This window comes from Lepisosteus platostomus, chromosome 21 (assembly GCF_059453375.1).
Source record: "Lepisosteus platostomus isolate fLepPlt1 chromosome 21, fLepPlt1.hap1, whole genome shotgun sequence".
NCBI classification, from domain to species: Eukaryota; Metazoa; Chordata; class Actinopteri; order Semionotiformes; family Lepisosteidae; genus Lepisosteus; species Lepisosteus platostomus.
The window spans coordinates 17,943,766-17,966,326 of record NC_142631.1 but is presented as its reverse complement, the minus strand read 5'-3'; the positions used below and the strand labels follow the sequence as shown (position 1 = coordinate 17,966,326).

Genomic DNA, 22,561 nt, shown 5'->3' with positions numbered 1-22,561 from the left:
AGACGACACTTCCCTTTGATGTCGAGAGCACTCTGGGAAACGTAGTCCACTTCTGCTCCAGAGCCGCTCCGAGCGGGGTGCTGCACTGCAAGATGTCATGCAAGATTGATGAACCAAGCGCAAGCCGTCTTTAGTCATACAAATACGTGGCCCCAGGAACCGCTATGGTAGGAAATGGCATATCTCGGAGCTTCAGCACAGAAGCAGGAAGAGTTTGCTATCTTTTCTGTCACCGATCATGATTACCGTGCACGGTTGTATTTATGTTTTATATCACTCTCTGGGGGGGTTTAATATGTCATATAATGCATAACTATTTTTATATAAGTGTAAGGAATTCTCCCTCATTTGCTCCTCGTTCATGCTTGTTTGGCACATTTGTGAAGCGATTCTCCAAAGATCTCATACAGTACAAGCTGTAGTCACGTAACAGGAGGCGGTAATACATTTTGATGAGCTGTAGTGTTTTATTCTGCAGCTCAAACCGAGTGCTTCGCTTGCGCTAAGGGTGGAATGTCAGCACGAAGTTCGCCTTTCCTTACACGGCTTCGGAGAAACATGTTCCCCCCGGTCTCAGGTTTAAGCACCATGGAGAACTCCCGGCTGGCGCGCCAGCCAGCGAGGCGAGGGATCCCAAGGAGAGCAGGAACGCGCCGCGAGCCTGGCGTTCTCCTCGTCCCAGAGGAATGCCAAGCGAGCAGCACCCAAGAGGACCTGTTAGAAACTGAAGAGCGTCGCATACTTCCTGACCAGGACAATAAAAATAGAAATTCCTCCCGACGCCTTTTCCCAAGAATTCCACGCGTAACTGGGATTGTTTTTCCCACCGCACAGCACTGCGGTGCAGACCGAAATGTCAATCTCTACCCGGTTCTCAGAGGGGGTGGGGGTAGAGGCAGCCGTTGCCTTGATATGATTATCGTGGTTTTCTTTTTCTTGTCTTTCGGACGACACAGATTGCACGCAGCGCTCCTGGGGTAACTGTGTTTTACAAGCCTGGGACACGGTGTTTGACTGGGAGGAAATACATCTCCCGACATGCTGTGCATCGTCGCTTTGTTCATGTGCAAAGAGAGTCTTTAAATACCCCAGCTATGAGCGTAGTCCTCCGTCCATCGCTATCCCATCCGTAACTGACATCCAGGGAGTTTTTTCCAGGGGTGTCTTCTTTCGGATTGGGTGAACGAGACGTCAGTCACCCGTCTTCGTGTTTTCTCGGAGCGCGGAGTAAACAGCATGTGCATACATTCCGTGTGGTCTAAATATATCTGGGGTTGGGGCTGAGAGGGAGCGGGCGCTGGACAAAATCTCGCTCTGAAGAAAGGACAACTTGCCTGACGTCTTAAAATATACCGGGGAAATAAAATAATCAGAACCACCACCAGAATGCCCGCACACCAGAGCAGATCCAGAACCCGGGACCGGAACAATGTCCTGAACAGACCCGAGTTCATGTCTCTGAACCAGCCGCTGAGGAACAGCCCCGCCGAAGTCAGGAGCTCCCTGCGGAGACATAATGTTCAAGCCGGACAAGCGAAACACACACAGGTCCCGCAGCCGGATTATCCGACGCAGGAGCCGAGCGACAACGTTAAAGACCGGCGGGAGTCTCTGAAGCTGCCGGAAGACGACTGCATGCAGCTCAACCCGTCCTTCAAGGGGATAGCGATGAATTCGCTCTTGGCCATAGACATCTGCATGTCCAAGCGGCTGGGGGTCTGCGCCTACAGCACCTCCTCGTGGGGTAGCGTCCGGTCTATGGTCACTCTGCTCGCTATCACGGGCCACGGGATTCCCTGGATCTGCGGCACGCTCCTGTGCCTGACGAGGAGCAGCACCCTAGCCGGCCAGGAGGTCTTGGTCAACCTGCTGTTGGGTGAGTACAGGACGCTATCGACCAGAGCGTGAAAGCACTGTCCTGGCCTGGCTCATGCAGGAGCACTGTGACAAGGCGGGCGGCGAGCGGCCGCATTTCAAAAGAAAAGATGGTGTGGGTTTAATTACGTGGCCTGGAAGGCGTGCATTCTGTCTTAGTAGGTATGGCTTCTTTCTCTTTCTCTTAGTTTCATCTCTGGTTTGCTTCTTGGCCCTGTGTAGCTTAATCAGACATCCATTTTTATCATCTGCTTTCTCATTTGTCTATGTGTATAAATAGGAGGACCTCAGTTGATTTTTCATCTCTGTATCTCCGGTTACTACTTAACCACGCCTGTTACAAGTGGGTGTCCTCTCCTACTACTTGAGTGACAGTACTGGCCCTGAGGTCAACACTAAAATACCAGCTCATCAGGTCTCTGGAACACAAGCTCATTTCCTTTTACTTACTGTGTCCATTGAGAAGAATGGCATGAAAACAGAGAGAAATTTCACTACATCTATAAAATTATATTACAGATCTAAGTCACAGGTTGGCACAGCACTGTGGCTCATTGGTCAGCATTGTTGCCTCAGAGTCCTGAGGTTTGGGGTTCAGTTTTGGACCAGGGGTGCTGTCTGTGTGGAGTCTGTATGTTTTTCACGTTCCTCCAAGTGTTCCAGCTTCCTCCCATAGTCCAGAAACGTAATGGTAGGTTTATTGGTTTCAGGGATTATTGTGTGTGTGCGTCTGTATCTGTGTGTGTCCAGCAATGGACTGGCGTCCTGTCCAGGGCGTATCCTGCCTTGCGCCCGCTGCCTGCTGGGATGGGCTGCAGCTCCCCTGGGCCCCAGAACTGGAGGACGTGGCTAAAAAATGAATGGATGGATGTAAGTCATGTAGTTGGCAGAGGGGATGCTTAGCGTGGTTTTTGCAAGATTCTGAATGACAGAGCTGCAGTTGCAGCTGGGGATTTAATTAGCTGAGGGACATTGCTCGTTTATATTTTGTTAGATGTATGTGAAAGTGGTCAGTATGAAGCAGGAGGGTCAGGTTGCCTGATCTGTAAATCCATCACAACACGTTTCATGCCTAGGCATTATATAATATAGGCATTATATACAGTATATATAATCTGCAGAAAACTGAAAGAAAAAATATAAAACTGGTAATCATACGAGCTGTTAATTCGATATTTTTGTTAGGATGAATATGACAGAGAGTAAAAAGTATGACGTTTTTGGTGTGACATCCCCAGGTGAGGAAATGATGGTCTAGCCAGGCAATCGCTATTGCTAGCGATCTCTGGAGTTTTACTGCATGGCAAGACCTGGGTTTGAGATTTACAGTACGTATGTAGAAGAGATTAGGATTAAACTTCCTCCCAAACCACTTGTTATAAACTCCATTAAACACAAACTGTCTACGTACAGTACCGTGCAGTACAACATAACCCTTTCAGCTAACGGAAATCCAATCATGATCGTAAGTGATCACCTGAGTTTTAAAATGATTTACGGACTCTGAATTCTGAATGGACGGAGGCACAGAATCTGGTTGCCTTGTTGTACAGTATGCACTGAAAGGACTCTGTAACCTAGGACAGCAACAAAACCTAACACATCTCTTCTAGTTCTGATAGGAGCACAAGGAATACAGGAGAGTAAGATGATAACAGATCACAGTAATAGTACAAGACTATCTGTGTTATGTACACTATCTATCTATCTGTTATTTTCAATAACTAGTTAAAAATTGTTGTTCTGTCCAAAATACCAGAAGATTCTAAAGTCCCAAGAGCAAGTTCCCAAGTTCTGAAATGTAGGTAAGAATTATTTTCCAGCATTTGGTTGATATGGCATTTTGCATGCTGTAGCTGTCCCCAGAGATGCCTGTAATCCTACACTGCGGTATTGCTGCCCCACAGTTTGTTTTCTCAGGAAGGTGTACAAAACCACGTCTCAGCAACCTCTTTCGGTACCTTTCATTCCGTAGACCCCAGCCATCTCCCAGAGTGAGCTCTGGACTTCAGTGCCACATACTGGGCATTTCAACTCTCCATCCCAGCTGCATTTTCTCCTTCTCTGGGTGAAGGCAGCTGGCCTGGATGTGCACTGAAAGACATTCTGCCCACTGGGCACAGAAGAAGCTTTAACTCTCCGTTACACCTGTGATCTATCATGTTGCTCAGTTCCTGTCTGTGGAAGGTCCTGTTGGCTATCTGGACATTCCACGTAACCAAGTAGTATTATTGCTGCATTATCAGACTAAAGTTGCAGCTTAGTACAGAAACTATGGCACTACAGTTGACTATTACATTGTCATTGAAACATTCTTTGCAATGTTCTCGTAATCAAAACTTCATATTAACACAATGTTGCTTCAATATTGATGTCAGCTTGGGATTTTGTAACGTTCTGGCCATATCTCAATATCGTTTATAAAACAATCCTACATGTGTTCTAAAAACATAAGCACAACGCTGGTGTTTGTAATGTTATGTCTGAGTGCCTCACATTAACATACTCTTTTGGTTATGAAGTGAAAGCCTTGCTAAAACATTTTTGTGTTGAATTAACCAAAGCATACTTTTCTAGCAACATTTGGAAGTGCTGTTACAACATTTAGTGTTAGGTGATGTGATCTTGTAATTGAAGTCACAAATTAAGTAGAAACTAAGAGCCATCATGTACCACAGGCTTCTGGAATAGGCTCGGCTTCACCGCACTCCTCAGCAGAAATCAGAGGCTTTCTAACGATGGGTGAATGTACAGTACAGTTCTGGGAGTGCGTAGACCAGTTTTAGTGAGTTGAACTTGTTCTTGGCCATGTCCAAGAGACCTTCCCCAATAAGGGCTATGGTGGATTTGATAAAAAGACCTCTTTTTAGGTTTAGGCTTGTTCCAGTTAAAAATAAATAAGAAAGTTAGTTCAGTAAAAAAATAAATTTAAGAACAAAGCCTTAAAGTCAAAGACCTGCATATTAAACAAGACCAGCTGATGTCAAAGAAGTAGTACAAAGCGATACTTGCAGTCGTGTGCCAAGTCTTCTTTGTTGGCTTTTGGCGTTTTCTTTTACACAGCACTTTGAGTGTCTTTATTGTCCGAAGAACAAACAGTGCCGTGGTATGTCAACCAGGGACGCTGACTGTCCTTCAAGGGAGAGATTAAATGGTGGTCCTGACTTTTTGTTCATTAAAGATCTCATAGCACCCTTTGTAAGAGCAGAGGTGTTAACCATGGTGTAAACACTGGGGAAATTCCACACCAAGGTTGCACCATCTGAACAATTGAACATCCACCTTAATTCAATGGGTTAAGTTATTTCTTACTTCTCCACCCGATCTGCTGTGTAGTGTAGGAGCTGATGGTGCAGAATGGCTTCTATGCGTCTTCTATGTGGATGAAGTGTGTCCCTTTCTATGTGTAAAGCACTTTGCAAAATCACTTCACACTACACATGCAACTAATTGTTATCATCCTAATAATAATGATTGATCAATGAAGATTCTGTAAAACTGCCCAGTCAGCTTTTGTCTGGTTCTGAGCTCCTGGCTACTACTGAATATGGCACTGATGCAGTACGTCTGGATAGTAATGATATTACCCCTGGAATAGATTTTTAATGTACAGCCCTGGCCAAAGACCCAGTATTGATACAGTATCTCTTCCTCTGCAAAATACCATATTTAGAACAGATATCGCGTGATGGTATACAGATGGAATTGCACAGTTGGGACTTTGAAAGTCAGCGACTACGAGACAGGGATGATAGACATTTTGTTATTAAAGCCTGAAGGTCTAAAACTGAGAAAAATAAAAGCCGGAAACAAGACATAGTCTTACAGACAGTGAGTCTGGTGCACTGCAGAGAGCCTGACCATAGACCGCAGCTGTCCAGGAAGGGAAGAGTGCAGGAGGCAGCCTGTGGGGGTAAGGAAAAGGCAAGCAGTGCCCTTCAGCAGCTGGTGCCCGATCAGCCTGTTCCTCTTTCGTTGTGGCGTCACCCACTTGCCTGTGGTCGTCCACAGCTTTCAGCTTGTGTCATTTCCCTGAGGCACTTCCCTCAGAGATCATGAAAACAGTGACCCTGTCCCAAGGAACTCACTGAAAGGAAGCAGTGACATATAAACCTTTGTCAAGACTGTTGCTTTAATGGAGTTTCTAATGAACATTTCTGCCTCAGCGTTTCCCTGCAGTCTGTAATCAAACCCCACTCTACCACCAGTGTAGGAACCCTTTGGTTTGCTTTAGAAGGAGGGACCTGAATTCAGCCCCCATGCACATTAAAGCTAAAACATGGTCTTAAGTCTCTGTTTCCTTGAGCTAAAACACAACATTTATTTATTATTATAATATTGGAATAGCAGTGTTTTGCAAACAGTATTTGTGTTTACGTTGACAGATCATATACATTTAAATTTAGTCTAGCGGTTAATACTTAGTATATTTGAACAAAATGACGAACTGTGAGTCTTCCTTTTGATCCACAAAAAGTAGAAAAAAACTTTCATAGCAGTAGGGACACAGCAACTGGAAAGCATTTCTGCATTTACAGTTGGAAGCCTGTGTTAGGAAGGTAGAAGCTACCTCATCCACAGATGTGTGGGAAGAAAGTCTTGTTCTTCAAGACCCAAGGGGGTGTAATTCCTATGACTCATCCGAGTTGATACATGAGAATTTTTTTAATACCTACTGTATTAGTTTACTAGGTAACCATCATTGGATTCGTCTGGCAGATGAAGGGCAATAGATCTGATTTCAGTACATGTAATGTTTCTGTAAAATTACATTGTAGGAAGCATACAATTTTTTTTTCCCCTATGTGGATGAGAGATTTTGGGAAAATGTTTGAAGAAAGTAGAGTGTGAAGGGTGATGTAAAGCTGACATCATGACATCAGGCAGAACATCATGACATCACTTTATGAGCCCTATACAATTTCTTGCATTAGGAATTCATCTTTTTGCATACCCCAGCTTGCTCTCCATGAGACACAGACACAGACAGGGAGAGAGAAGCTTGGGGTCAGAGCGCAGGGTCAGCCATTGTACAGCACCCCTGGAGCAGTTGGGGTTAAGGGCCTTGCTCAGGGGCCCAACAGAGTAGGATTCCTCTGCATTTGAACCAGCAACCTGCCAGCCACAGGTGCAGATCCCGAGCCACAGAGCCACCCCTCCACCCTTAAATTGGCACTTAAGCACCTTTCTGTCTTTGGACATGCACCTGTTGCGGCAAAAGGCTGAAGTCCTGCCTTGGGCCTCATCCAAAATGGATTGTTAAGGATGAGGCTCATCTTTTATAGCAACTGTTGTCAATCAATTTTCTTGGTTATGGAAGAAAATGTCTGTGTGCTTTACGCACTAAACATTGTGTGCCAAACGTGTTCCTTTAAAATGTCTTTATATAGCCTTCCCGGCATTTGGCACACAGATTAGGGTATTTTGGTTGCTGCCTCTCTGAGCTGTTCTTTTTACGGCTTGGATGAAGTGTCTACACAGTCCTGCAGTGGCCACTTGCTAGGTCTTCCAAAGCTGGATCTCTATTCCGGCTGGGATGCACAATGAAAGTGTTGGGGCTGCAGCGTGAATTTTGATTCTCACTTTTCCTCGTGCTCTTTTTTTAACTGCACCAACCCAGAGCGCACATGGATTATGAGCGCTGTACTCTGACATGCCTGTTGAATGTCGACCTGCTGGGTATGACGTATATGCCAGGCTCGGACGTGGCTTAGGTTTCTGCATTGTTTTTGCTGGGGAGTCTGCACTGACTGAAGGACTGATGTGTCTCTCCCCCACACATCCCAGCCAAGCATAATCTGGCCCAGTCAAGCTTCCTTATCTCTGGAATCGCTCAGCCAGTTGGGCACCACCTCCAGGGAATACCCCATCACAGACAGATAGCCCCTCTTGGCTTGAACCAGTGTGGTCTAGGCTATAGTGCTCCAGCTGTGCTCATTTTAAAATATCTCCTGAAGAGGTTTTACATCCAGAATTCAATTGGTAGACAAAATCATAATTCTTGCTGTGTTTCTAAGCATCCGAAGTTTTCCAAGCTGTTATTGCTGATGTAACATTTTTCTCTGTTCTGGTTATTACATTTCCTCTTGCTCATCCTAGGATCTTTAATCGATCTGGCAGGTGGCATCACAGTATTTCATATCCAGTGGGCACAATGGCTGCTATCACCTTTGTTTCACATTTGAAGGAGAATACCGTGCGCAACTTTTCAGCACTGTGCGGAAAAAAAATCTATATGAATTAAATCTGTGGAAGCAAAGCTATGCTGCTTCAATTTGAAAGGCATCGACTTTGCAAATTTAATTTGAATGTTTTTGGATTTGCTGCATGGTTCCAGTTAGGTTTGTGGGTCAGTAGATATGGGAATAGAAGAGTGTGGATTAGCTGTCTGACTGACGGGGGGCACGTGACACTTTTTCCAGCTTTCAGCAACACGCTGGTGGATTTGCTGACAGCACTTTCTTGTAAGTCAACACCAAGTGTTATTTTAATGATTACAGTGTTGACTTTGTCTCATGCTTTTTAAACCTCTGGCCTAACCGGTTTTCTTACAGGTTCATTCTGTGGACGAATGAGTTACATTGGTGCCTTCCAGAGCATATGTACGAAAGACGTAGATCGAACATTATCTGTATGAAATGTTGTGCTGTAGAAAAACTCAGTAAAACAAGAATTTTTAATATTGAGGTTTTTGTTTCCAGATATCAGGAAATACAGTAAATACATTCAAGCAAATAATGCAATTGTCAAGCCGTGAAATGTATCACAGTAGATGTTTTTGTTTTCACAGTGCTCTTTGAAGACAGCAGCATTATGTTTCCATATTATAGTTTATATTCCTATTTGTGTATTCTGCAGAGTTACATATGAGACTGCAGATTCAGCTATTGGGCTTGTAGGAATATCAGATACTCTTCCAAGCATTAATAAACTAATGAGAAATAAATTAGTCACTGTCAGGATTAAGAGTTTTTCAGTAAAACTAAAATTAGTGGTGCAATTTAATGTCTTTTTAATGCAGTGGAAGTGTAATCTTTTAGTATGCTTCTGGATTTGATATCTAGCTGTTTATATCAGTTGTGCTCTGTAGCTGCCTTGGCTTTATTATTCCCCAGCACTGTGCCAGACATCCTTCTTTTGCTTCTGCAGTGCCGGAATGGAAGGCATGAGGTTAGCGCATGTATCTGTGTTTGGCAGCCTTCAGAGCTGCGTCTCAAAATGAGGATTAAAGCATTGTGCAGCACTTAAATGATTCCCCACCACATTTCTTAAATTATGATATAACATGTAATTAACTGTACCAACCTTTAAGCCACATACCAACCCTTTCCGAAGCTGACAGGAGTCCAGTGGTGGCTTTGCTTAACAGCAATCTCAGCACTCGTGTCAATGAACAGATAGTCGGAGAAGGAGGAAAGAGAAAAGGTCATCAATACGCTAGGGGCAATGGGACCATCTGGGGCTTCTTTATTGGAAGTGAAGGACATGCATACCTTTGCCTGGAAAGTAATTATATTTTATATTAAACCCTCTTCTTTGCACTGGGAAAATTACTCATCATAAACTAAAAACCTTGAACTGTCTGGCAAATATATTTCATTTTCTGGAAAGTGTGGGTGAGCTAATGTTATATGATGAAAACAGAATCGTATTTCTATTCATTTCTGAAAATTGACTGCTGCTTCACAACACTGCTATGATCAAATAGATGAATAGTTTTATCTACGTTAGAATCCCAGGTTATTTTTCCAGCAATTTTGAATCATGCCCGTGGTTAATGGCTTCCACCTCGATAATATATGTACACAAGTAAATTAAAGTGAATTCAATCAATAGTACAACAGCCTACACAAACATCTCTAAAAGTCTGCTGCAGTATTATGGAGAATGCCATCCTTACTGGTCTTTAAAGATTCAGGCATTGATTGGTTTGAGTTTATTAAATGATCAGGTCCTTTGTGTAGTAACAGCAGTGCATTTTGTATCTAATCTTTTCATCTGTGTATTGATCTCTGTGCAGAGCAATTCAACAGAGTGTTTCAATTTACATTTTTAACACCATGCATATTTGTTTTTGAAGGGTTTTATTTTAAACATGAGAGGTTTTCCCGAGATTCCAAAATACCCACACGCACCCGTAACCTCACACACCCTAGAAGACCTGAAAATTAAATAGAATTAAGCGCAGCTGCAAAACTAAAAGACCTCGCTCCCATTTCTCTGTTATTTTTAGTAGTTAACCTTTTTTGTGGAAAGCAGTTGTTTGTGTCTGCCACAGGCAATTCTATCTTCTCCAGTTATGTTTAAGCATGGGCCCCTGCTTTTTTTTGCAGCCTTGCTCTTTCTTGTAACTCTTTCTGTGATCTAATAATTTTGTTCTCTGTTGCCGTAGAGAACTGCTGGGTCAGTGTTGAGACAGTGATGGGTGGAAGCAGCTGAAGTTTCATTACGACATGTACTGTAGGTGTACAATACTGAAGTACAATTCAACTGCTGTCACGCACATGATACTGGGGGCCAGTCTAAACTCTCTGGATGGGATATACAGACGCTCTAAGTCTTGACTGTAGGTATCTAGCCAGAAGAGGTGCTGATTGCAGTGGGATTGTAGGCAGCTAAAAAGATCAATTCCCAGGGCTTTGCTTGAGGGGCTATTTTGAGCTCGAATGAAATAGGGCCAGATTTAGATCCAGCACAGACCCAATGCATTTGCCCGTGCTGTGGTAATCAGCGTGTGTGTGTATGCTACACAGATCTTGAGCATAACTTCATGCAGCTCTCATTTGCATTAAATCCAGGACTAGTTCGATGTGCTGTTTTCTAAGACGTGTGTTATGACGCGGCAAGCAGATGAAGAAAACCGAGTCCAAAAGCCTGATCCCAGTGGAGGTTCGGAGAGTCGAGAGCAGACAGAGATTGCCGGAGCAGGCTGGAGAGCGAAGGCTGGCGGATGTTGCCGAAAGGACCGGCGATGGCAGTGATCTATGATTATAGGCAAGAGCACTTTGCAGGGCCGATCAAGGCAGGGTGGCTGGCAGGAGTTCTGGATCAGTGCTGTTGGTCCAGTGCTCAGGTGGACAGAGGGGGAGCTGACAGACAGGACAAGATAAAGACAGATGGAGATACACTCGGGCACGATTCAGGTTTAGTCCTTCTGGGAAAATGGGCTAGTTACGTTGGTCAGAAGGTAGCTCGATGACAGAGCACCGAATCAGTGGCAGATCAGGGTTTAAATATCCTGTGTAGATGCAATAATCGCCTGTCCATTAGCAGCAGGCAGCTTGGTGAGGTGGCTCGAGTGAGTCCTCACAGCCACGGGAGGTGTTCGACTCCTTGCGTCTCGTGAATACACAAGCGTTTTAAATATAAGCCCCAATGCTTTTGTTTTCCTGACACTGGCCATTAAACTTCAGAAACTCTTCACTGCCAGATGTTTATCTAAAGCAGTGCATCTGTACCCATGTTGCTGGTTTTTAACCCCTCTTCCTCATCCGCAGGAGTGAATCGTTTAATCTCCCTTCCTCACATTCTTGTCTCCGTCCCCGTCCCTCCCCAGCGCTGGTCCTGGACGTCATGACGGTGGCCGGGGTTCAGAAGCTGGTGAAGCGCAAAGGCCCCTGGGAGATCAGCCCAAGCTTCCTGGACTACGTCGCCATGGACGTCTACTCCTTCCCAGCGGCCCATGCCAGCCGCGCGGCCATGGTGGCCAAGTTCCTGCTCAACCACCTGGTGCTGGCCGTGCCGCTGCGCATCCTGCTGGTGATCTGGGCCTTCCTGGTGGGCGTGTCCCGGGTCATGCTGGGCCGGCACCACCTGACGGACGTGGGCTGCGGGTTCGCGCTGGGCTTCCTCCACTACTACCTGGTGGAAATGGTGTGGCTCTCCTCCAACACCTGCCAGACTCTCATCTCCATCTCCACCCTCAGCCCCTTCTTTAAGTGAGCGCTGGGTCTTTTAGTAGTCCGGTTTCTTGGTTATTCATGTATGAGCAACTTGACGTGTTTTAAACCTATGAAAGGGATTTTTTTTCCCTCTTGATCTTATTTTCCTGCAAGACGCAGCATGACTTTTCAAAAGAGAGACTTTCATTTGAGACTTTTAAGATGAAAAAAAATGGCTGTTTTGTGAGCAGATGGAGCACCTGCCCAGCCCCACTCCTTCACACAAGTAACTCTGCGAGTGTTCCACTGCTGTTGGACAGTATCACTTGTTAAGCCTGGGCACTGCAGTTCGAGCTCTTTTTCTGAATTAACCACAACAATTTGTTTTCAAAAATTAATGTAAATCAGGGATTTTGCTATGAGAGCATCTCTTTTCCTAAACAGATAAAAGGCTATTTCAAATTCATTTTTAATTACAATATTTTTCTCCTACTAGTATATGTATTTTTTTTATTTTGGAGTCATACTGTTTGAACGTTTGAATTCTCTACATTGAAACTTTATTTGATTAAGATTAAAACTTAAATGTGATAGAAATATTGCACGGAGATTTAACTCCTAAATTATTTTTCAGTAATTAACCTTGAAGAGGAATCTTATCTGTTTTCACATTACAGATGAAAGAAATGTGACAGTTCAATTTTACAGGTTTTAAATGCCAAATGGTTGTCAGTGATGCCAGTGAGCTGCTGTGAGAGCCACATTTGAACTTTCTGAATGGCCTGCTTCAACCAACAAAAAACAGGAAGGTTTACAACTGAAGAATCTCTTTTAGCACCTCAATCTTACAGTTGTATAAAGATTTCCTTTTTTTATTACTTGTAATTGCTTGACAGCGTGTTTTTTCAGCATCAACTTCTATGCATTTACTCATTTAAAAAATATAACTTGCATCGAACAGCAATTTGAGACCTGTTTTTCTGAATACTGTCAATGCTGCTGTTTAGTTCGCAACAATGAATCACCTTGTGTCGGTGCCCGGGGTGCAGAATCTCAGGTAAAAACTGGGGATCGGGGGATTTTGCTGACTAACAGAGGGCCTTACTGTCTCAGCCTTCTTGATGGACGTGTTGTAGAACATTCTGGAAGACCGCCTTCGCACCAATATGACGTTCAGCCCCAAGAGTTTACTGCATCTTCAAAGTATCTCTAATGGTGGCTCGGTGTTGAAGCACAGCTGTGGAAACAGTATCTGATGTCCTCATTCCATAGTTTCTAGAGACTGCATGTGCCTTGTATTGAATCTTCTACCACTGCTGTAACTGCAGTTTAAAAATGTTCCGGCTGCCCCACAACATTTATTCGGTTCCGCCACTTGACAGCTGACCCCTCTCCATGTGCTCACTGATGTCCAAAACACAAGTGTCCTGGAATTCGTGGTCTTTGTTTTGTTCCATGAACACCGTCACTATAAAAAATGAACTGTGACTGGATGTAAATGGTGCTTTTCTTAATAACTGCGATGCCAAGTTGAACAACAACAACGTCAACCGACAGCCCTTTCAGTGCAGTGTGTCAAGCTTAACTCTACTTAGACTCGTCCAGGAAATTGTCCAGAAACAGTTCCAGGCGCTGTGTTTGCACTGTGGTGTTTCAGAGTAGTGCCAACAAAACGACTTTGTGCATTAGAGTGTACCATGTTATCCTACATGTTGCCTCCTTGATATTGTTTATGGGTAGTAACTGTTTAGCACTGAGAATTGTGAAGATGTGAAACTGTGAGGAATGGTATTTAGATGTTTGTATGGAGAAAAGTAAAAGTGTCTGTATTCTAATTGCAACAAGTCGTAGTTGCTTGACAGTTGCCAGAGCTCTTAAAAAGATTTCCATCCCAGTGCAAATCATATTACTAGCTTTACAGTGTGTTATAAATCCTTATACTCTTGGGCAGCATTACATTCAACTTAAAGTCTTGGGTCCTGGTGACTTTATTACTATTAAGCTCTGTCAATGTTCTGAATATGTTTCCATTTAGTGACTTGTAATTTACATTGTAAATCAAGTCAAGACATTAAATAATTTATTTAGCTTCTAAAAAGCACAGGGAATCCTTCAAAGTCTATCAAATAGTAAATAGCAAAAGAAAAAAACATTTTACATCTTAAAGTACTGTGAAATAAATGTAAGGGCTGACAAATTACCATATATTTACCTTTTATACATTGAAGGCACAACAGGCAGTCAGTGCTGTCGGACAGTGTTGCACTACAGAGGATGCAGTCAGTTACAGTGGCATGCACAAGCTCTGGTCTCCTTTATCAACACAGAATCAACACTGATTTCTTCTTGTCACCATCATCCACTATTTGGAATCTGAAGCTGTGAATGTGGTCTCTCAGATCACAGCCACACAGGTGATGCAGTCTACACGCATGTGGTATGTTAAAAACACTTGTATCAGGCCAACAAGTTGCACACTGCAAGACCTTGTTAATGCCTCAAGGAGCAGTTCTCTCTGATCAGACTGCAGATTCTCCCTTGTTTGGCGAGTCACAGGGGCTGCTGTGCATCATTTTGATGAAACTGTGGCCTGACCTGAGCTCACCCCTGGCTGCATTCAGCTTGTTGTGCCCACCTGGGAAACACCAGCCAGTCAGCTAATGGCTAATGGCACAGTTCAGGTCCCTGTGCATGATGAAAGCTTGGTACTTTCGCATATTGACATCTTTATTGGATGAGCAACTTGGGAACCCATTAGGAGTCTTTCTTAGGGGGAAGATCTGAACTCAATCTAGTTGATAGACGGATTTGGGGGAATTCCTTAAATCAATCTGTTTGATAGTAGGATTGATGGTATATTATTCAGTTTATTCCATATGGAGTGACACAGTACTGAACCTGGTTCTAGTTTATAAACCTAACACACACTAAAGCTATGACTTCTGTATGAAAAAAAAAGAGCATCATGTCTATGCAGTGGTCAAATTTGGCTGCTGCCAGAGCAACATATTTTCTGTTTTGGCAGCCTAGGTATTCGTTATCCAATGTAAGGCCTGCATGAAGAGGCGAATATGTTGTGCAATTACTTTTCTTAGGCTTGTCATGTCATGTGAGGTCCTTATGAGGTCTGGATCTGCAAATAGTCCTCCCTCGTGGCCAACAAAAATCCTTCAGTATAAAAAACAAATGACGATAAAACACAGCTGTGAAGAAACAATCGTGTTAAAAAGCATTTTTTAAGGAAAGTAATATACAAATTACTGGAGACCTTGCAGGGCGGTGTGGTGGCTGCCTCACAGCGCTGGGGCCCTGGGTTCAATTCCTGGGGTGCTATCTGTGTGGAGTTCGCATGTTCTCCCCAGGTCCGCATGACTTTCCTTTGGGTGCTCCGGTTTCCTCCTGCAGTCCAACCATCTCCTCAGAGTCTTACTGACTAGTCTGGCTGCTGTGAAGCAATTTTTATGATGCTTCAGTATGCGCATATAAAATCTCTAGTGCTGTTGTCTGATTTTATTCAGTCGTCTCAATTGACCAAACAGCTGTTTATACTGTTAATGTGCTTTATTAGATGTTAAAATCTTTTATATTAATACATATTAATTGATTTATTATTGGTTATTAATTATTAGGTTTAAATTAGTTTTTTAAAAACTCCTTAAAGTTTTTAAAGATTTCAAATAATAATGTGTTGCAGGTAATTTGAAATCTCCAGTTCTGTAGGCACTGAAAGGTGTATTTCAGTGATGGGCAACTCCAGTCTTCAAAGGCTGCTGGGCTGCTTAGTTTTCATTCCATCTCTGATTTTTAAATACTAGAGTATGTGAATGAGGTGTCAGAGATCCATTTTCACAGGTCTTAATCGCTTGCTGTTTGAAAACCACACGTACGACCTGCAGGAATCTGGCCCTGAGACCTGTGATGCTATCCTGCGTCTAGAGAAAGCCAAAATCACTGTTTGAATTACAGGTTCAGTGTTTCAGCTGAAAAATGAAACTGGAAAAATACTGCATCCTCTAGGTAAATCCCTACATTAACACCAGTTTTTCTTCTGGTGAAACCTGCTGCTATTTCAGCAAAGTGTGAACTCAGCTTTGTGAATTTTTTTATTAGAGCTACAATTAAAACCAAGGGATAAGCATTGTGAGAGTGCTTCTCCATTTTTCACAACCCTGGGAGAGTTTTTAGCTGTCAGAACAATGTGATTAATGCCAGGACACGACTGCACTCTGTTATTTAGACGATAAATAGAAAAACTGGTGACAGGTCTTTAATTTGAAGAATGATGTGATGTGCAAGCCCAGTGTGATGATGATGGGGTTATCTCTCATCTAGTGGAACAGAATAGTCTTTGTGTTGTTTTCTGGTTTGTTTCAAAGTTGAGAGATTACACTGTCACATACATTAATGTTTTATATTGTGCTCTCTACATTTTTTTGCTACAGTTCTAAAATAATTAAGAGGATTTGTCAAGCATATCCATTTGGCTCAAACTGGAGTATTCAGTTACAGAGACTGTTATGTAGTTTTTATCAGTCTGTTAATGTTTGGAATCTGCATGAATTTTTGTCCTTCTTTTGTAAAAGTAAAAATTGACAGTTTTAATTATTCTATGGCTGTTGTAAGATATTTAAATAAATCGGGCTCTTTTTCAGTTGTGTTCCTATGCTTTTTCTGAAAGGCTTTGTAGTGCTGTCATTTTGTCTCACTATAAAGATTTTTAGCTTCTTGTGCTAGCCTTTTTTCTGTTTCATTAATGATATATATTTAGTTTGGGGATTTTTTATGACCAAAAAGAAAACATCGATTGCGTGTGTAGAATGGAAAAAGACAGGGGTGGAGTGGAGGTGCACATTCTTCCTCTTTTTCTTCCTGAGCACGGAGATCGTTCTGAAGAGTACTGGTTAGATCAGACAGGTGAAGTCCCCTCAGCATCTGAAGCCAGCGTTTCTGGAGGAGTGCCTTGCTGTGATGAGAACTGCCTAGACGAGATGTTTGTGACTTCTAGGGAGGATATTTGAACATTCATGCCTGTCGTGGACAAGCATGTTCAATGACACCAGCTGTACCACCTGCGCAGAATCTGGGGGAGTTAAGATTTCGAGACGTATGAACTGCTGAACAGACCAGGAAAAGTCAGGTTAGTCACAATTCCAATTAGTTTTTCTCTATTAGACAGAACAATTCATTTAGTACTGTATGTCCTCTCTTTGTCATTTTTTATACTCTTTGAAATAATTTTGCATGTTATTAACGAGGTACTGTCCTATCCCTTCCAACAGAAGTGCATTGTAGAAACCGATCCATCCAGTCAGATGATGATAAAAGATTATTTACTGTGGAGAAATAGTTCATAGTTTAGCCCTGGTCTCTTGGTGAGTATATTAGGGGCCTACAGCAAGGCTGCATAAACTATTTATTAATGGAGTTTGTAACGAACGTTTGGGAGGGGTGACGACAACCACGTTCAATCAGGTGTAATTTCTTCTCCTAAAACACTATAAATATGTGATCCCTTCTCTCCAAAAAATATGTCTTTTTGCATCCCACCTCCCCCTCTGCAGCTGCCCCCTGGTCACTCCTCACTCTGCAGGGGTCCCAGCATCCTCGTCCTCAGCCAGGAGGGTTAAGACAAATTTCACTAAACACTCCAAAATCCTTTCAGGACACTTAATGCTTGGGTATTGTTATTCCTAGTGAAACTGCAGGAGATAAGAAAATGATGTGAAATAGTTCAAAATACATTACTTTCCAAAACAAAATTTCTTGGGGCTCAATCAGTTCATAATATTGAATTTTACCAATGGAGCTGATTTTCATAACACATTTGGTTAGTGTAGCACAAGATAAAACAGATTATTTAGCTCTTAACCATTTATCTGTGTACTCATCATTTGTTTTTGGTGTGGAAGCTTTTGGTCTATGTGTTGCTTGCTATGGACAGTAATTTATGGTTTATCTGTGATTTGTTTCCCCAAATCAATTTATATCAGCTCTGTCAGCTTAAGGGATCTGAAAACGGAAGGTATTTATTGAACGTACTTCCCTTTTAAGAAGTATATTTTGAAATAGACATATTGTGGTATTCTTTTGATTTGTTTCTGTGCTCTTAGTCACATGGCACAGGAAAAGTTATATATATAATAGTTACGTATCCCGTAATTTGATGATATCGGAAGGAGCCTGGCCCTTCGACATGTGCTGCACGTTTCAAGGAGAAGTTCATCCTGTTACAGTCTTTTAGAGCAGAAAATCCAGAGGTGAAAAGACCAGAGGGGGATTAATATCGTCTCCCTGCAGATGCAGGCCTGCTGTTGAGAGGTTTTGTAATCTGCAGGGTCTGAGTACTTCTGACACACTCATTTCCTGTGAGAACCATACTTTCTACTATGTGAAATACTGGCAGGCACAAGGGCTTTAGGGAGGGCAAAAACTCAAAGCGTTAGCTCTTCAAAATGTCTTCCTTTATTGGTTCATACTAATACTAATGTAAAAGAAATGCTTATTATTATGTCATCTCCCTGGCTGCTTTGTGTCTTCACCTTTTACTCTGATAGAGTTGCTCTGTTTTCTCTAAAATGTCAGTTTTTCACAGGGCCCATCCTGGGCTTGACTGGGGTTCTCAGGAGCTAATGGGTCGAAACAGGGTGATGATGACGAGGAGGCCGGACCTGTCTCTTTTATCCACATTGAGGAAGTAAGTGTGCTAAAAATGGAATACAAAAAGTATAAAAAACACCACTACTTTGTAATAGTCACCGCAGGTTTTCTGTGTCCTTTTTTCAGAAACCAGTGCCTGGCAAACATGACAGCAAATGTCACGTGTTGTAATGGCACGTGAGTTCAGAAATCAGGCTTCAGGGCAGACTTGCATTTAAACAAATTTCATAATGTTGTCCAAAAATGTCACAACACATTAGAAAGTGATGTAGTCTTGTTTAAGTGTATCACATTTGATTATCAGGAGTGCAGAAGGAGTAAGAAAAAGCAGCCCTATTCAGCGCTCATTGCATATTTGTTTATCTTAACTTATTATCTTATAATAATCTTATTAATGATATAATTTTTTTTATCCTGAACACGAATACCACCTTTTCATATTTTTGTCAATTTGTACGGAATGCTCTGAAAGGGTTTGCTTGAGCTCATTTTCTAAACCCCTTGTCAATATGTACCAACGTTCAGAAGGGGAACCACAGTATCTAAAACTGAAATTGCAAGATGTTCCTGTTCACACCAGTGAGGGGCTGTTTGTTAGAGGAGATTCTCCAGTGCTGTGCCTTCACTGCAGAAGCAACAGCTGCTGTTTTGAAGTTGTTCCTTAAAGCATGTGGATGAGAGGATAATCTTACAGAAGAACTTGAAGATTAAAATATCGAAGTGGGACACATTTCTCTTAGCCATCTCCTAGTTTCTCCTCTGCTTTTATCGCTGTTTTACACTGGAACTGTGGTTGTAAAGAGCAGAGATAGCACAGTTTTGAGTGATAGTCAGCTACACCGCAGTGTCCTTTGTTGTTCGGAACCCTGTCTTACATTGTATAATCTAAAACAGCAATAAAAATAGGGCAGCATCTAACCATAATTTAATGCATGTTTCGTGTCCTCCACAAGGTTCCAAGTTTAACTACAACATCTGCATTATCTACAACTACAGTCTGAAAGAACTACAACCCTGTTTTCTTTAGCCCATGGTATTTCCAGGAGTGATAGAGGTCATGAATCCTTCATGACTTGCAGAACTCTGGAAATTACTAGGACGCGATGAAGGGTTTGTCTTTTCAGGACTGCTTCCTGTACAGCTTTCACAGTACTTTTATAAAGTATACTGAACCAGTGGTTGAAGTAGAGAACAATGAGCCAGGACACCCTTCCCCCAATCTGAAACAAAACATAATGTCAGTAAAATATTTGCAGGAAACAAGCCTATGTATTAGTTTAATGCTTTTAAGCTTTACGTTTCTCAGACAGAAAGCAAAATTGGAAATAAATGGATGGGAAACAAGCTAATTTCTTTGTTTTTTGTTATCAGCAGTTTGTTATTTAAAACAGAATGGCAGGTAAATATAAAGTGTAGAGATAGCCTGTGTGTTGGGTACATTTGCTGCTATTAACAGAACATGCTTTCGCAGAGCTAATGAATTTATTTTACTCATGAAAACCAGAGAGGAGCACCAAAGCGTGCATTTTGCTTAGGGCTCGACTTGGGGGTTAACACAGTCCTGAAAAACATGGCTTTTCATTAAAGAGTTCCTGAGCATTTGAAGTGTACGAGCATGAATACAAGCTCAATGCATGACTTGACAAAGGACTGGAAAGGCTCCCGTGCTGGAAGTATGAACAGCAGTGGTGGAAAAGACTTCGTAGCGCCTCGAGCAGCATTAGGAGGAATCCTAGGGAGTCGGACGGAATAAACCAGCCACTGCATTACTGTTTCACAGCTGACTGCCTTGTCCTAAAGCTACAATCGCTCACGGCCCAGTAAGCAGAATCCTGCACTCTCTCAGCTCTTCGGGCAGAAGGAATCACATTAACAGGCTGTCTTAAGCAATGTCCATTATCTCAAAGAGGGACAGCCAGCTTGCTGTGTACTTCCTGGAAGTTCCATTATGAGGATCAGGTTGCTTAAGGCCTGAGGAAATAGTCAAGCTGGAACTCCAATTTTTGTTTTTAGTTCTACTTCACAGATCCTGTCATTAAAACATAATGAAGATGCCCACATCACATGGGCCTCTATCTTTCTGCGTACAGGGAGTATCTTCATTGCTTTTGCCCAGTAAAGGAGTCTAGTCAACACCTCAGCACTAAGGGCGAGTTTTCATCAAGTTATTAAGACCGTGAAGAGATTTCTGACACTGCTTTCTTAAACTTCAAACAGCAGGAGTGGTTCATGTGAGGGAGCACTGCTGAAACAGAGTGATATCTTTGTAGGAGCAAAAGGACAAGTTGCAAAGTGTGCATAAATGCCATGTAGATTGTTTGGTGGATTGAGAAAACACTAACTGGAAGTTATCCAGAATCTTTTAAACTTGATTTTTTGTCAGATCTGGCTCATTAATTTAAAGGACATTCTCACATGAGGAGTCAAAATGGTTTCAAAAGGCACTAAATCAGTGTGATGGAGACATTGGTTGTCATTGCCCCTCTCTAATTTTATTTAAAATTCCCTAGAAACGTCTTGCTTAGCATTTATGCGCTGCCTGGAGATCTGAGGTTTATTGTCATCGCTGATTGACTAGTGACTCTTTCTGAACTTTTCGATTTAATAGAGGAAGATTGGGAGTTTAACAAAATGCACTCCCCCTGGGAACAATATAATACCACCTGTATCATTGCAGAAGATCTCTAAAGTGATTAGAAGGCCTTAAAGCCCTGAGGAATCAACAATCTCAACATAAAAAAAGACCATCTGAGTGCAGGGGATAGGAGTGTCGGGGGGATAGTGGTGTAATTCCATGCAAAATCTGTTCGCTAGATTTTACCATTGCATTTCATAATCCATCTTAAGGCAAAATTAATAAAATAAACACAGATTTAACTATTTTAATTAGTTGTAATTGTCTTTTTTCTGACCCCTTCTCAAATGCTTTAAGGTGACAGTAGGTGTGGTCTAGGCAGTGCTGGTAACTGTTGATGATGTGCTGAGTAGTGATCCTACAGAGAAATATGGAACTTTACCACTTTCCATCTTTTCAACACTTATTCTAGTCAATGATGAACAATTGTCCTGTGTTGTCAGGCTTGAAACGATGCTGTATGGACAATATGCATTAAAGAGGTGCTATATATGTGTAAGCAATTATTACCATTATTACATCAGATATAGCAATCAAATAGTCTGGGACAGTAAAAGCGTCTGTGTGTGGAGGAGATGAGTGTCTGCCTGTAGGTTATATAGTGAGCAAGAGTCCACAGGGAAAGCATGACAGCTAGAGTCACGTTTGAAGTCAGCAGGTGAGTATAGAGGTAGTGTTGACAGTTTGTGGCCCCAGCAACTTAGAATAGCCCTACTAACAATGAGTTCACTGGCAATACAGTTAGAATAGGCCTGTCAGAGACAGCATGAGCACTAAGTGACAAGTGAAGGACGGAGGGCGTTCGGAGTTTCTTGGCCAGCCCTGAGCTCCATGCAGCAGAGGAGCGGATTGAATCCGGCTGTGGGAGACAGTGGAAACAGACTGGATTCACTCAGTTCTCAGCATTCAAGTCTGTGTTCCTTCAGTCACACTCTCTGCGTAACCAGCCTTCGGCAGGAATCCGTACACAATGAAAGCGTTGGGCAAATCACTGAGATATTGTACGTGAGGCATTAGGACAGACAAGGACACTTTCCCCTGGAAGAAAGTGAATACAGAGTGGACAATCATTCTGTAACAGCAGTCTACTCAAGTAGCTGGTCTTCTTTGGCCATGTTGCTCCCTAGGGGGATAAAGGCCTTCTTGCTGCTCCATTGCCAGAGGAAGCTGACGTGATGTAAGTTATCACCTTCATCTTCTCTTACAACGGATGAACAGATAGAGACTGTTCTGTGTGAAGGGTACAGACCGCAGGCTGCTGATTGGCAGAGAGCAGAGCCACACACTCACACAGAAAGTGAAGACATTGCTACTTCCTCTGAGACTGCAGCCTGCTGTGGTGCAAAACAAATCCATTTGAACCTCCGTAGGAGCCTCTGACTGAACACACTCAAGGAAGAGGTGTGGGGGCACTGAATTCCTACTTCTTTTCAGAAAAGGTGACAAAATCAAACAGCACGCTGCTGTAATGAGACACTGATAATTATACAAACACTACGCTGGTTGATACACT

General features: G+C 42.6%; 1 protein-coding gene across 1 annotated transcript; it reads left to right on the top strand.

Annotated features, from left to right (window-relative positions):
* The first annotated feature begins 111 nt into the window (after positions 1 to 111).
* Positions 112 to 16,407, top strand: plpp7 (phospholipid phosphatase 7 (inactive)). The gene is made up of 2 exons (XM_088614704.1): positions 112 to 1,876; positions 11,432 to 16,407. Exons 1-2 carry the CDS (start codon positions 1,387 to 1,389, stop codon positions 11,815 to 11,817), a joined length of 876 nt encoding a protein of 291 aa, XP_088470830.1. The 5' UTR covers positions 112 to 1,386; the 3' UTR covers positions 11,818 to 16,407.
* The last annotated feature ends 6,154 nt before the right edge of the window (positions 16,408 to 22,561 follow it).

What these genes read in the sequence shown, in the direction of transcription:
- plpp7 (XM_088614704.1), top strand. Translation starts at nt 1,387, where the DNA reads ATGCCCGCACACCAGAGCAGATCCAGAACCCGGGACCGGAACAATGTC. An exon ending in CTTGGTCAACCTGCTGTTGG is followed by an intron (nt 1,877 to 11,431) that starts GTGAGTACAGGA and finishes GTCCCTCCCCAG; the next exon opens with CGCTGGTCCTGGACGTCATG.